Source organism: Mesoplodon mirus (genome assembly GCF_964341445.2).
Source record: "Mesoplodon mirus genome assembly, chromosome: 12".
Classification (NCBI taxonomy): domain Eukaryota; kingdom Metazoa; phylum Chordata; class Mammalia; order Artiodactyla; family Ziphiidae; genus Mesoplodon; species Mesoplodon mirus.
In genome coordinates this window covers 39,602,413-39,616,145 of record NC_138988.1, presented here as the reverse complement: position 1 = coordinate 39,616,145, position 13,733 = coordinate 39,602,413, and the positions used below count along the sequence as shown (strand labels likewise).

General features: G+C 53.7%; 1 protein-coding gene across 6 annotated transcripts; it reads right to left on the bottom strand.

The window, feature by feature from the left end:
- Positions 1 to 2,676: 2,676 nt before the first annotated feature.
- UQCRC1 (ubiquinol-cytochrome c reductase core protein 1) lies at positions 2,677 to 11,624 on the bottom strand. 6 transcript variants are annotated; one of them, XM_082639720.1, is made up of 13 exons: positions 11,186 to 11,624; positions 10,792 to 10,962; positions 9,151 to 9,237; positions 7,910 to 8,039; positions 7,520 to 7,718; positions 6,860 to 6,939; positions 5,194 to 5,309; positions 4,812 to 4,955; positions 4,511 to 4,671; positions 4,304 to 4,389; positions 3,732 to 3,820; positions 3,310 to 3,385; positions 2,677 to 2,869 (listed from the first exon to the last, which is right to left on the bottom strand). In XM_082639720.1, exons 1-13 carry the CDS (start codon positions 11,252 to 11,254, stop codon positions 2,805 to 2,807), a joined length of 1,473 nt encoding a protein of 490 aa, XP_082495846.1. In that variant the 5' UTR covers positions 11,255 to 11,624; the 3' UTR covers positions 2,677 to 2,804. The 6 variants fall into 6 exon arrangements, with proteins under 6 accessions (XP_082495846.1, XP_082495847.1, XP_082495849.1 ...); XM_082639721.1 differs by having other exon boundaries at positions 11,204 to 11,624; XM_082639723.1 differs by having other exon boundaries at positions 10,792 to 10,932; positions 11,186 to 11,622.
- Positions 11,625 to 13,733: the final 2,109 nt, after the last annotated feature.

The following is a 13,733-nucleotide window of genomic DNA, read 5'->3' as shown; positions in this document are numbered from 1 at the left end:
GCTGGCTTCTGTGATTATGGACAGTCCCCTCAACACACCTGCAGGCCAGGGACACTCTTTGTATATACATATATGTTCATTATAGGGGTTGATACCGAGGCAGAGAGATACTCCCATGAGCAGGTCCCGTTATTTTTTTAAGCCTGGAGAATACTTCTAGACTCACCACTGCCATAGGGCCCCTTCCAACGTGCCTGGCCCCCCAGCCTCTCCTGGGGCTCCATAGGCTAATGGGGGACAAAAGGGGACAGCACTTCTGTTAAACTTGTCTGCCTTGTCCTCTTCTAGGGCCTGAGGTCTCTGGTATGGCCAGAGCTGGGGGCAGTGAGAACCATCCACACTGCCTGTTTTCCTATTGTCCATAAGGCTTGAGCTACAGGGACAGCCCCAAATTATCATGAGGTACAGCACTGTGATCCATAGGGCCCAGAACCTTTTCCCTAGGTCAAGGTCTCTTCAGCCATTTCCCAGGACCCTCCAACCCTTTGAAATCTGTCCTTCAGGTGAGGGCTACAGAGAACCAGTCGTGCGCTCATTACAGAGGCAGCCCCTGCCTGCAAGACCCTCACCTCTTCTTGTACAGCAAGGGTGGGTGAGAGCAGGGCCGAGCTGGCACATACAGTGCAGGCATACATACACATTTGGGTCTAGCCTTTAGGGGAGACTGGAGGCCCAGCTGAGAGGGTGTTCAGGCAAACCTCTTCAGAACCATGAGGGAGTCCCCCAAAAGAAATGGCTGCCTGCTGTGAGGGGGTCACTCAAAGCGTGCTTGGAGAGGCTGTTGGAGGCAGAAGCAAGGTTGAGGATGAGCACAGGTCTGGCGCTCGGGGGAGGCTCATGAGCAGGGGTGTGGCCTCCTGGCAGGCACAGCTAGGGCCCAACCCCAGACACCAGCTCCCTCCATAAACACACTGGGGCCCTAGAGTTTTCTTTCTCCCTCCCACACTCCCCTGGACATTTCCTCCTCTGGCTTCGGTCACCACCTCTGCTGGATGGCACCATGTCTCCAACTGGGTCCTCTTTTGGGGATTCCAGCCCCACACATCCCACTGTCTTGAACACCTCCAAATTTCTCAGAACCGTGGCCAAAGCTGGGCAGGTCATCCTCCTCCAACCTGCCCCTCCCCTGTGGTACCCCAGCCCTGCTGGGGATGCTGCCCTGCTTGTGTCCCCTAAAGCCCACTCCAGCTCTTACTATAGCTGTGGTATCTGCTCTGCCACAGAGCTGCTCACCAGGACTGCACAGAAACCCACCCTGAGTTCCCAGGCTAACTCTCAGCTGACCAAGTCACTTCTCTTCCCATTAACTTCCAATACACCTCCCCCAGCATGCCTCCAAAGTAAAGATTCCCTGGCTAGGCATGCAAGGTCCATTAGGACCAGGTCACCCGCTCGAGCACTCTGTGTCCAGCACACCTGTAGCCTTTGAGAGTCAGGCCTGGCCTTAGCAGAGAAATCAAGCCCCATCCTCCAGGAGCTCAAACTTGGGACAACACGCTTGGCACTTGTTGTTCCCCAGCCTGGATATGCTGTGTCTATAACCATCCAGGGGTGGGCCTGTCAGGGTTCTTCACTGTCCAGCAGCTTCTCTCCAGCTGTTCACAAAGTAGGATGACCTGAGTCCCCCAGCCTTGGGTTCTAGAAAGCACTTGACAGTTATTTCCTAATTGACAACTTGTGGCAACAAACAGGGCTGAAGGGAAAAGCACTGGGGTGGAGTGGGAGCGAACTGAGGGCTGTTTTGGCCACTGCAAGGCTGGGATGCTAGGGCACTTCTGAATAGCCATCTTCTCAAGAAACCTTGTCCCAGAGCCCTGTCCACAAGTGCCAGCAGCACCTCCCTCACAGCAAAATTGGGCCCCACACTTCCATTCCCCCACTGGAATCCCAGGGAACCTGACTGTGGAAGGGTTGGGGGGCACAGGAAGAAGGGCCTACCTGCCCACCTGCCTTGGGGACCAGAGCCCAAAGGTGGCAGGGGGACTAGACAGTTGAGAGCTCCAACAGGTCCTCAGGGAGATGGGGAGGGGACTGCCGGGCCAGCAGCTCAGAACTTGCCTGGGACAGACCAAGTCTAGGGAGGGGGCTCAGGCCCCACTGAGCTCAGGGATATTCTTGGAGCCTGAGTCAGCGGCAAATCAAGGCAAAGGATTCTTGCCTTGCCTGTCCAGGCAGCAGTTAGAAACCAAATGGGAACACTATGCCCCAGGCTATCCTCCTCCCAGAATCCAGAGTAAACATATGAAGGAGGCTCCCTCAGGGACATTCCTTGGCCTCTCCTGGTCCGTCCGGGGGACCAGGGTCCGCCGGAGGGTGACCGCACAGGACCCACAGCAAGGGGCTTCCCACCTGAGCCCCCCGAGTTCCCACGCTGGGACCTCTACCAGGGCAAAGTCTGGGCCTGCAGTTCCCATGGCCTCCCACACCTCACTCTTGGGACAGACTGGCTACGAGCATCGCCCATGTGGCTAAGTGGAAACAGCTGGCCTCAGCTCCCTGCAGGCATCAAAGGCTTCCGGCCTCTGTGCTGCAGCCCCACGCTTGCCCCTCGCTAAGGACACATCAGCCTGTGGGAAGGCAGAAGGATCTAGGAGATGCAGAACCGGGAGGAAGTCCCTGCTCCCCAATCCACTGCCCAGTGGACTCCATGCCAAGGCCAAGAGAGGGACGAGGCAGTTCTCAACACAGGACTTTATTGGTTGGTGGTTATGTGCAGCACAGGTTTGAAGGACTGAGGTGGTATGTTTGTGGTTGGGGGCACCACAGACCCCGGCCCCGCCCTCTTGCCTGCACAGGCTTCCTGCCTAGAAGCGCAGCCAGAACATGCCACTACGGATCCGGTTATAATCTGGAAGCTGTTCAATGGGGCCTGTGGGGATAGGGCGGGGCGTCAGGGTGAGGTACCTGGCCTGTACAGGGACACCTGGCCCTGCGCCGCACCCCATCCAGAGCTGCCCAGAGCAGCACAAGACAGGCTTGGAGTGGAAAGAGGGAAGAGAACATTCCTCCAAGGGGTGCTGAGCCTGTCCCTTCATGCTCTGGCCTTTGGAGCCCCACCCCACACATGGAGGTGTCCGTTACCTGGCGGTTGTGGGGTACTGATGGAGGCACCTTGGCAGGGAGTCAGGGAGCTGCTAGGACAGGTTTTCTGAGCACGAACTCCCTGCCAGCCAGGCTATTGGGCAGAGCCTCTTAGGGGCCTCAACGTGCTGCTCCCCGTGAAAGCTGGGGGACGGGGGAGCAGAGGCAGAGGGGAGGCCAAGACAACAGCCTGAGAAGGACAAAAAGCAGACTTTCTAGGCCACTCACCCAATCCAGCCACTGCTGGACACTGGTCATAGAAGTACTTGGAGCAGACCTCACGCACGATCCTGGCATCCACCTCCTGCAAGATGAAGCAGAGGGCACACTGAGCGACGGGCACCTGGGGACCACCTCTGCCAGTCAACATTATCCAGGTGACCAAGATCTTCCACACGTACCATGGAGCTACCCCTCAACCAAAAGGGGAAATGCAGCAGGGCTCTCCCTGCTGTAGACTTCCACGGGCCCCACCCATCCCTACAGCCATCAGTGCCTCGGCCCTGCCCTCCAGTTACACCACCGAGGCAGGTGACGCTGCCTCGGACACCAGGGTTGCCTACAGGAGCAGTCTGCACTGCCTCAACTCTCCACCCTCTGGGAGTCTGCCAGGCCAAGACTCCAGAACCTCTCCCAGGGACCCCCGTTACCGCAATCCGGCTTTCCCACTCAGCCAGAGGGATGCGGCGGCCATACGTCAGAAGACTACGTCCAATGTCCTCACACACAGGAGTGGTGGCTGCAAGGGTTGGGGGAAGTTTACAGGTCCACTTGGTCCAATCCACGTGGGTACAAGCCATGCATGCAAGGGTGCCCCCAAGAGGTCCCAGCTGAGAGCACTACCCCCGCCCACCAAGCAGCCCACCTCGCTGCCAGTGAAGCGGCACTGAGTGAGAGTGGGTGCAGCGTCCTCGGCATATGTCCCAGAGATGCCGCCAAAGTGCTTCACGGTACACACAGAACCTTCAGCATTCTGGGCTGACCTGGACCTTGGTCTGACCTAGACCACAACCCTCACTTGTACAACCACCTGTCACTGTATCCATGGGCTGTTGATCTAGCCTACCCACACCTGTACCTAAAACCCTAGGCCCCTGTGAGAGGGGTAGTGGTGGGGTATGGTGTGACCTTCAAAGTTTTCGTTTCCAATCTTGGTTTGGAACACTGGGACTGTCACTGCCAGTATGCACTCTACCCCTTGCCACAGGGCTGCAGGACTCACCATCCAGATGAGACACCAGAGCATTTCTGAGAATGTTTTTGCCCCGGACCACCTCGCTCTCTGTGGCACTGGTGCAAAGGCGCATCCTAGAGCAGGGGTGGGGTGGGATTCATCCTGAGAGACGGTGCTGTCTCTGAGCCTCCCACGTCCTGCTCAAAGGGCCCTATTCCCTCCCCACCTCCCTGGCAGCACTAGGCCGCCACTCACCACTGGCCCTGTAGGAAGAACACCATGTCGTCGATGCTCATGTGGTCGCAGACAAAGTGTGCGCCCAGTAACCCTGTCTCTGAGTAGCAGATGTTGAAGGTCTGAAAACTCTGGCACAGCTTCTTGGTTGCAGCAACTGCAGCCAGTGGGCTGGACAGGTGCTACCAGGGATGAGGGTCGTCAGCACCCACCCTCCTGTCTGTGGTCCACACCCCAAACCCCACAGTACAAGCGCCCACAGCCCAGCTCCCTCTCTTCCCTGAAGACAAGGTCCCATCCCATGCGCACCCCTGGCACTCACCGTGCCACCACCGTAAGTGCAGTCATAGTGGCCAATAATGGCATTGGCCACCTGGAGGGCCACATTGTCCGGGTTGGCCCAGCCAGGCCCCTCTACTGCAATGGCCACATGGGCCAAAGGCAGGGCATCATCACGGTGGCGGATCTGAAACAGTACATGGCAAAGCTGAGGGACAGCCAGACTTCCCAGGCGACCAGCAAAGGTGCCAAGTGTGGGTGGAGAGTGTGCATGCAAGTGTGAACACGTGTGCCTGTGAGGCAGCAGCCACAGGACACCTGCCCAACTCGAGGCAGCTCCGGAGTCATGAAGATACCCATGCACACGAGGGTGCCCCCAAGAGGTCCCGGCTGAGGGCACTACCCCCGCCCACCAAGCAGCCCACCTCACTGCCAGTGAAGCGGCAGGGAGTGAGAGTGGGCACAGCGTCTTCAGCGTATGTCCCAGAGAGGCTGCAGAAGTGCTTCTGGGCCAGGTCTAGCAGCTGCCGGTGCTCCACCCCTGCCAAGACAGACAGCAGAGTTACTGGCCAGCCAGGGCCCAAGGCACAGGGTAGGGGAGATCACACACACGCAGAGGACCCCATGTCCTGCCTTGGTGGGAAACACCAAAAGGAAGACGTGACATCAGGACAAGGTGAGGGAAGAGGACCCTTCACAGACACACCCTATTTCATGGGCAGGGCAGGCACCTCAGGGTCTAACAGCTTCCATCACCTCAGCCACAGGGAAGCAGCAGCATGCTCAGCTTCAAAATGGGTTCCCATGTGACACATTCCCACCAGCACCAAGGACAAGACTGGTGCTCCCTGGGCATAAGGCCACCTGCCCTTCCTTCTCCCTCTGCTTGAGGCCCTTCCTCAAGCAGATCCTGTGGGGGCTGGCAGGTGAGAGGACACAAAGAGGTGCTATGCAGGGCTGTGACTAGCTTCGGGGTCCCCTGAGAGCTGGGGACGTTTACCAGTAACGTTACAAACTCACGCCTCAGGACCCCTGCTGGACCTCACCTCTGCAAGAGGAGGCCTTTGCTGTCCTAGCGCCTTGACCAGTGGGCGCTGTGGTAGTAAGCAGCCTCCCCCAGGTACAGCCTGCTAGGTGCCTCTGCCTTTTATTCTTTCCTTCCCTGAGCTCAGATCCTGTTCGACTCAACAAAGTCTGATGTGTCAGTAGCTCAGGCTGCTCTTGGTCCCGAGGTTCACTGGCCCCAAAGTCACCAATCATGTTCTTCCTATCAATCTTTCTTGCCCAGTCAGCTGTCACGACCTAAGTTGGGAAAGCACCCTGGCCCTGCTCCCGTCCCCTCCCCACCACATCCCCTCCTCTGTCAGGTGTCTACCTAAAAAGCCACCCTGAGTCCCCGCGCTTCTCTCCCGGCTCCTACCGTCCCCCACCAGGCACCTGCCACAAGCACTCCCTGAGCCTGCCCACTTCCGCTCTGGCCCCTACATGGCAGCAGAGCGAGCCTCAAAACACACCAGCCCGTGACACTGCTCTTCCCCTCTGCACAGACCTCCCACTCCCCACCGAATTAAATCCCACCTCTCTTTAAGCCTCTGTTTAAACGACACATGCTTCAAAAGCACCTCCCTACCCTCTAACTCTGAGTCCCCCATTAAAGTCCCCCTACCACTCTATGCCTTCCTTTCAAGGCACTTCCCATCTGTCATGCAACATCTGGTTTGCCCACTGACAAGGCCAAGAGAAACAAGCCTGAGGGCTTGAATCTCCCACCAGCCTACAACCTGGATCTCCTATGACCAGGTGGGGCTGAGAAAACCCTGAGGCCTGGAGGGGCCAACAGCCTAACTGAGGCCTGTACTAAAGAGGGGAGTAGCATCCCCGGGCGGCCAGTTTCAGTGGTGGTAGCAGAGGAGAATCCCACCCGACCTCAAAGAGTATGCAAGAGAGGTCACTCCCCTCAAGGACAGGGTGGGAACAGTGTCCCCAGGAGTGGAAGATCCCTATGGTCAGAACCGGGAGACTTGGCCCTGGTAACCAAGGCCACAGCCCACTCCCCTATTACCACAGGGCTTCAACGAGCCCATCGCTCACCTCCAGCTGCTGCTAAAACCATTCGAGAGGCCTTGTAATGCCGGCTGAGGTACTCAGTCAGGTCTGCCCGAGACAGCTTCCTGCAAGACATACAGCCAATTGGTCAACACCGCTCCCAAACCAGAATGATCTGGGTCACACAAAAAGGGGCTGAGGAGACAGACCAGGAGACATGGCTTCTCTGAAAGCAGGACCCCACACACCAATTGGTCCTTGCCCCATTTCTGCCACCCACCACTCTGGGGCCCAGAGGGCAGCCCTCATTGGGGCCCCCTTCACATCCCACCTCAGGACAGCCTTGTAGTCCCCTCTGAGGAGGGTAAGAACTGACGGTGGGGGCTCTTGAGGGGCAACAGCAGAGCTCACCCCACCAGAGGACAAGAAGCCGTGTGGAGGGATACCCAGAGCACCCTCCCTCAGGCTGGCAGGACATGCATGGAAACGTACCCTAAAGCAAAGCCCGAAATTCAAGTGAAAACCACACAGGTGTTAAAAAAGACTCACAGGGACCACGTGGCAACACAGACGATGTCTCCAGTTGTGTGAAGTAGGAAAACAAACAGCACAGACAGCAGATCAACTAAAACAAACTCATGTGGACACGGCCTGGCCATGCCAGAATGAGGGGACGAGTTCCACCCCAGACCAGCCAACACTCACCTGACATTCTCACTGGACCCCTCCACGGCCTGGGCTAGAGGTGTGCCCTGGAATGCCGTGGCATGCAGGTAGTCAAAGACCACGTCCCGCACAGATGCATCGTTCTCCTGCAGCTCCTGCAGGATCACATCACGCTCCTTCTCAACCTGCGAGTCTTCTAGGCTGCAGTTCTGCACAATGTCGGCCAGGAGCTCCACAGCTGGATGCAAGAAGGACAGGTTTGGAGACCAGTAACAGGACAAAACCCCAGGCCTGACACCACTGGTTGCTTTGTTGCAAGGCCATACTCTAAGGGTAACCCCATTCTTCAGCCAGGCCAGGGGGTCCTGAGTGCCTGTCCTCTGCACTCCTGGAGTCCTACTGGTGTCCCGGTCCCATCCTCCAGAGTACCTTTTGGCAGGTCCTTAGACAGTGCCTTGATGTAGTAAGCCGTGTGCTCCCGGGTGCTGTAGGCATTAAGATGGGCCCCCATGCTCTCCACCTCCTTCTCCAAGGCACTGCCAGGCCGATTCTTTGTTCCCTGGAACCACACATCAACAGGACAAATCAGGAGCCACATGGGAGCCCAGGACCCCATCCTCACAGGCTAAAGTCCCAGCAGGACCACTGGTCCACAGATATCTCCCTCAGCAAAGACTCTGGGGTTAAACAGCCCAGAGGCTATGCTCACCAAGTGCTTAGCAGGCCTTAAGCCAATCAACGTCACAGCATCGTGGACCAAGAGAATGAAGATATCCAGGGGTCAGGAAAGAAGGGCATGGCCAAAGCAAGTGTTACCTGAAATCCAGAGCTCCCATACCAAGAGGGGGTATAGCATTTGACTGAGAGCTTCCATACCAGCCTGACCTTACCAGCACTCCCTCTCCTCTTACTGACAGTCATGGTCAGGTAAGCTCACACCTGTGTTCAGGTGATGCTACCACTACCCACTCTCCCTCATACCATTTATACGACTCTGTGTATGTGCTGTGGCCTCTGTAGGACTCAACCTTAGTCCAGTGTGTGTGTATGTATGCGTGAGCGTGTATGGCAGTGCTGCTGTCCAATGACACACACACGTATGTATCTATGTTGTTGAGACTGACACACACAACTATGATGCTGGACCTCGCTAGCTGCCCATTCCTGCTCCGCAACACCACCTATCCCGTATCTTCTCCATTTTTTTCATTCATTTAAGAACTCAGTCTCTACTCCATGCGAACACGAGGTGGCTTAGGAGCTGTTCCCATCCTCAAGAAAGCTCCTACTCACTTCTACAAACAAGAGATGCACAGCGTTTTACAAAAACTAAATCTGTGGGTTTGTTACAGTGCACGTGTACATCCACAATTCTACATCCATGCACGCACACAACACAGGCCTGGCCTCTGGTGAAGAGCAGGGTTCCTATGGCTCCCTGGGGTTTTTCTGGCTCTGGGGGCCTTGTGCAGGGGTTCACCAGATAGGCGCTCACTCAGAAGAGGCCAAGTCCACATGACTCCTCCCAGAAAAGCCATCCAGAGATCTCTTTCCCCCGCTACCCTGCTAAAACCCATAATTGAGGAGGCTGACTTTTCTGACCTGCATCCTCAGGAGGGACAGCAAGAAGCCCTAAGCCCAGGGGAGATGCAGGACTTTAGGAGCCTCACCTTGAAAGCCAGATGCTCCACAAAGTAGCCTGCCCCGTTGTTCTTCTCAGTCTCATAACGGCTGCCAGCATCAATCCACAACCCCACCTGGACAAGAAACCACCAACAAAGGTAACAAACAAACCACCTCAGCCCCGCCTTACACCCCACCCTGCATGACCCAGCACAAGCCCCAGACAGGGGCTCACAGTCCCACGCTAGGGAAGAACTTCTCAGCGGGACCCCTGTGCTTAGAGGCACAGGGCATCAGCTGAATGACTAGTCACACTGCATCACCTCTCCTCCCTGCTCTATTTCCTGACTGGTTATCAAGACTCACAGGGAAGCTTCAAACGAGGCACGTTCACCTGTCCCATCACCACAGGAAATTCTTAAATACAACCTCACTTTTCAGTTGATTCTTTGTTTCTTCTAGGCAAGCAACTAATCATTTGAAAACAACTTCTTTTCTCCTTCCTAAAAATTATATCCTGCCTTTGTTCTGGTGATTGTGTCCTTTCGCCATTAAAGGAGAGGCTATTGCCTTAAACACTGAACATTTTATCATCATAAGTAGCCTTCGTTCACACTTAAAAAAAAGTTTTAAACAGAGCTGGACACCTAACACTGCCAAGTGTCTCCTTGGCACCCAACGAGAGAATCTTATAATTTTCTTAACAGCCTCCTGGTGTGCTGTGAAACACAAACCACACTACTCACCCCCATGGTGACACAGACCTAATCTTTTAATTTACTATTTGTTTCACAGCTGACTTAAAATGTTCACATCTACTTTCCTAAGAGATGTTGATATACATACTATATGCCATAAATTCTTTACATGAACATCTATTACACATCTAACATCTTTGAAAGATACATTTTACAATCCATGGTATCCTTTGATTATAATTGGCAGCATTCTTTTCCTGCCACTAGAGCACAGTGATGCTCCTTATAATCTAGAGCATCTTAGTGTCCATGAAATACAGCATTCTCTACCAAGCTTTCTTCACAGGCTGTGGGTCGGCTTATACAAGTGCCACGTAATAAGGAAGTTGCCCATCACCTTTTGCTGTGTTCAGTAACAACTTATATCACAGGACATTATTTGTTCCTGGAAAACGGAAAGAGTTTACCAATAAAATCACGTTAAGTTTGGGGTGGGGAGGAGACGGTTCGCTTCTTGAGAATCTTCTCTGTTTATCTAGCCAAGATTTCTATCTTTGAGTGAATTTTGAGGAAAATTATCCATTTAACTGGAATTTTCTAGTTGATTTCTTCTGCAATACATTTCCACTCTAGGCAACGGATTATGACTTTGGGCCGTGAGGCTGGCAGTCACCTAATGTCTCTGAACCCCATTTTCCTCATTGAAGGATCACTTCTCTCATATGGGCTGCTGAAGAAAAAGCTGAAAAAAGACTTGGCCTCCTGACTGGCAAGCATCACACGCTAAGTAAGTGTTGGTTACGGTGAGGATTGCCCCCAAGAAGTCAAGGCGTGGCTAGGGTAGGGATTGGGGTAGGAGGGTCAATCCCGAGGTGGCTGAGAGGAGTCTGATCCAAACCACAGAGCACTTGAGCCCAAGGTCACACCCCGACTTGGGAAAAGAGACCATGCCCAATATGGAGGTGCACTCCCGACAGCGGACCCACTCACCGTGCAGGTAGGCTGGGAGGACTGCTCCGAGGCCACTCGCAGCCCGTTGTCCAGCTGGCTGACCTGCGTCTCCGGCACGCTCTGCAGGGCCTGCGCGTAGGTGGCGATGCCCCGCAAGAGAGGCGACCTGAGCAGGGCCGGCTGCTGGAAAGGGGCGACCAGGACTGAGGACTAGATTGGAGGATCGCTCCTTAGCTCTCAGGCCTGCAGTGAGATCCCCGTCCCCGCCCCCAGGCCAGCCGCGAGACTCCCATGCGTGCCCTCGGCCGTGACCTTCCCACGGCTCTGACCCCGCGACCTCCCCATTCTCGACCCGCCACCGCTGACAGCCCGCTCCCGGTCTGCGTTCCAAAGACCCGCTCCCCATAGCTCTGCGCTCTCGCTGACACCTCACCGAGCGGCGGCTGCGCACCAGCACTCGCGTCCCGGCGTTGGCCGCCCGGCAAACCGCAGAAGCCGCCATCTTCTAGCTCCAGTGGACGCTGAGCCGCGCCACGCATGCGGAGAGTGGACGCAGCGGCGCGCGAGGCGCAGGCGCAGTACCGCAGACTTGGCACTCGGCTGCTCCCTGGCGGAGGACGCCGCGGATATTCATTCTCTGCTGGTCGTGAGTTCTTCGCGTCCCTGGGTACCAGTGCGCATTAATCCATCTGGCTAGCCATCGTCCTGCGCGGGTCTGTTCTGGATCCAGTCCATCTTCCCTCTTCACCCGTGGTGGTGGCGTGGGGGCAGAGTGCGCGATGTTTCTCGCGAACAGTGGGCGCCTCGACTCCACTGAGTGCTCAGAGCGGCCGGGCGGGCGGGGAGCGCAGCCACAGCATGTTTGCGAATCGCAACCCCAGGGCTAAACCACCAGGGTGAAACCTGGGACTACAAGGCTGCTGCTGAAAGTCACGGTTTTCTCTTTAAAGGAATGGAGAAAGTTCAGGCGGTTGACATGGAAAGAATTTAGCAATATATTGCTAAGAAAAAAGGAACAGTTTTAGAGACTAATTTGTGAAAAGGATTCCTTGTTTGGAAAACAAAACCCACGAAACAAAACGAAGTGCTTTTTCTAATAGGCTACATAGAAAAAAATCCAGAGGAACTCACTCTAAACTCTCATTCAGGTGACTTATAGAAAATGAATTCAGGGGAAGGGAAAAGAGGCTACCATTTTTACACTTCTGTATTATTTTAATACATAATTTAAAATTTTTAGGGAATTCCTTGGCGGTCCAGTGGTTAGGACTCTGCGCTTTCACTGCAGTGGCCCGGTTTCAATCCCTGGTTGGGGAACTAAGATCCTGCAAGCCGCGGGTCTCAGCCAAAAATTAAAAAGTAAAATAAAAATAATTTTTTTTACAAAAAATGTTTGTTGTTTTTGAAATAATAGCATATTTCTGAACTGTACTTCCTTTTACAGGTATATGACGTTTTCTGTGATCTTTCAAACTATCACTCAGAACTTTCTTTTATAAAAATCAGACAGGGCTTCCCTGGTGGCGCAGTGGTTGAGAATCTGCCTGCTAATGCAGGGGACACAGGTTCGAGTCCTGGTCTGGGAAGATCCCACATGCCACGGAGCAACTAGGCCCGTGAGCCACAACTACTGAGCCTGCGCGTCTGGAGCCTGTGCTCCGCAACAAGAGAGGCCACGACAGTGAGAGGCCCGCGCACCGCGATGAAGAGTGGCCCCCGCTTGTCACAACTAGAGAAAGCCCTTGCACAGAAACGAAGACCCAACACAGCCAAAAATAAAAATAAATAAATTAAAAGAAGGCTCAACATTAAAAAAAAAAAAAATCAGACAGAAGATGCTTAAGTGTGCACTGATAAATATTTTGTGAGCTAAAATTATGTTGTGATCTTGACGTGAAAAAATAAAGTGAAATAGAATCTCCTAATTAGTTTTTTAAAAACTAGTTTTTAGAACCGTTTTATATTTACAGAAGAATTGAGCAGATGGTACAGAATTTCCCATATATCCCTGCCCACATACAGGCATGCACAGTTATTCCTATTAATAGCTTACCTTATTGTGATACATTTGTTACAATTAATGAACCAATGTTGACATATTATTATTAACTAAAGTCCATAGTTTATTCAGATTCCCTTAGTTTTAGTTTTTACCTAATATCCTTTTTCGTTCTAGGATCCTATCCAGGATACCACATTCCATTTCGTTGTCATGTCTCCTTAAGACTCCTCTTGCCTGTGACACCTCTTCCAGTGACCAGTGCATTGTGCACCTTCCTTTTAGCAGAGCTCCCCCAAAGAGCTCACTGCCTCCAATTCCTCTCCTCCCACTCTTTCCCAAACCCACTCCAATCCCACCCCCAATTCATTCCTCCAAAACCACACCTGTAAAGGTAATCAATGAGCTCCATGTTGCTAAATCTAATGGCCAGTGCTCGGTCTTGTTTAAAGTGATTGGCTACTTTTTCCTCTTTAGAGCCTCATCCCTTCTCCACCTTTAGTTTCCCATGCTCTCCTGTTCTTGTCCTACCTCCCTGTACATCTCAATTAAACATGCTAAAGCTGGGACTTCCCTGGCGGTCCAGTGGTTTGCACTCTGCACTTCAACTTCAGGGGGCGCGGGTTCGATCCCTGGTTGGGGAACTAAGATACTGCATGCTGTGCAGCACGGCTGGAAAAAAAAAAATGCTAAACTTGAACTCTTTACTTTTGCTCCCAAACCTGTTCCTCCCATAATTGTCTTCATCTCAGTAAATGACACTTCCATTAACCAAGTTGCTCAGGCTAAAAATCTAGGAGTCATCCTTGACTCTTCTCTCTCAAAATCCACACCCAATCTTTTAGCAAATCCAATAATTTCTAATCCAGTTACCTGCCCCCCCTTTCCCCACCCCCACTGCTACCCTGGGGTGAGAAGGGAAGGACAATGAGACAACCAGGAAGTGTGATGTGGTAGATGCCCAGGGAAGGATATGTTTCAA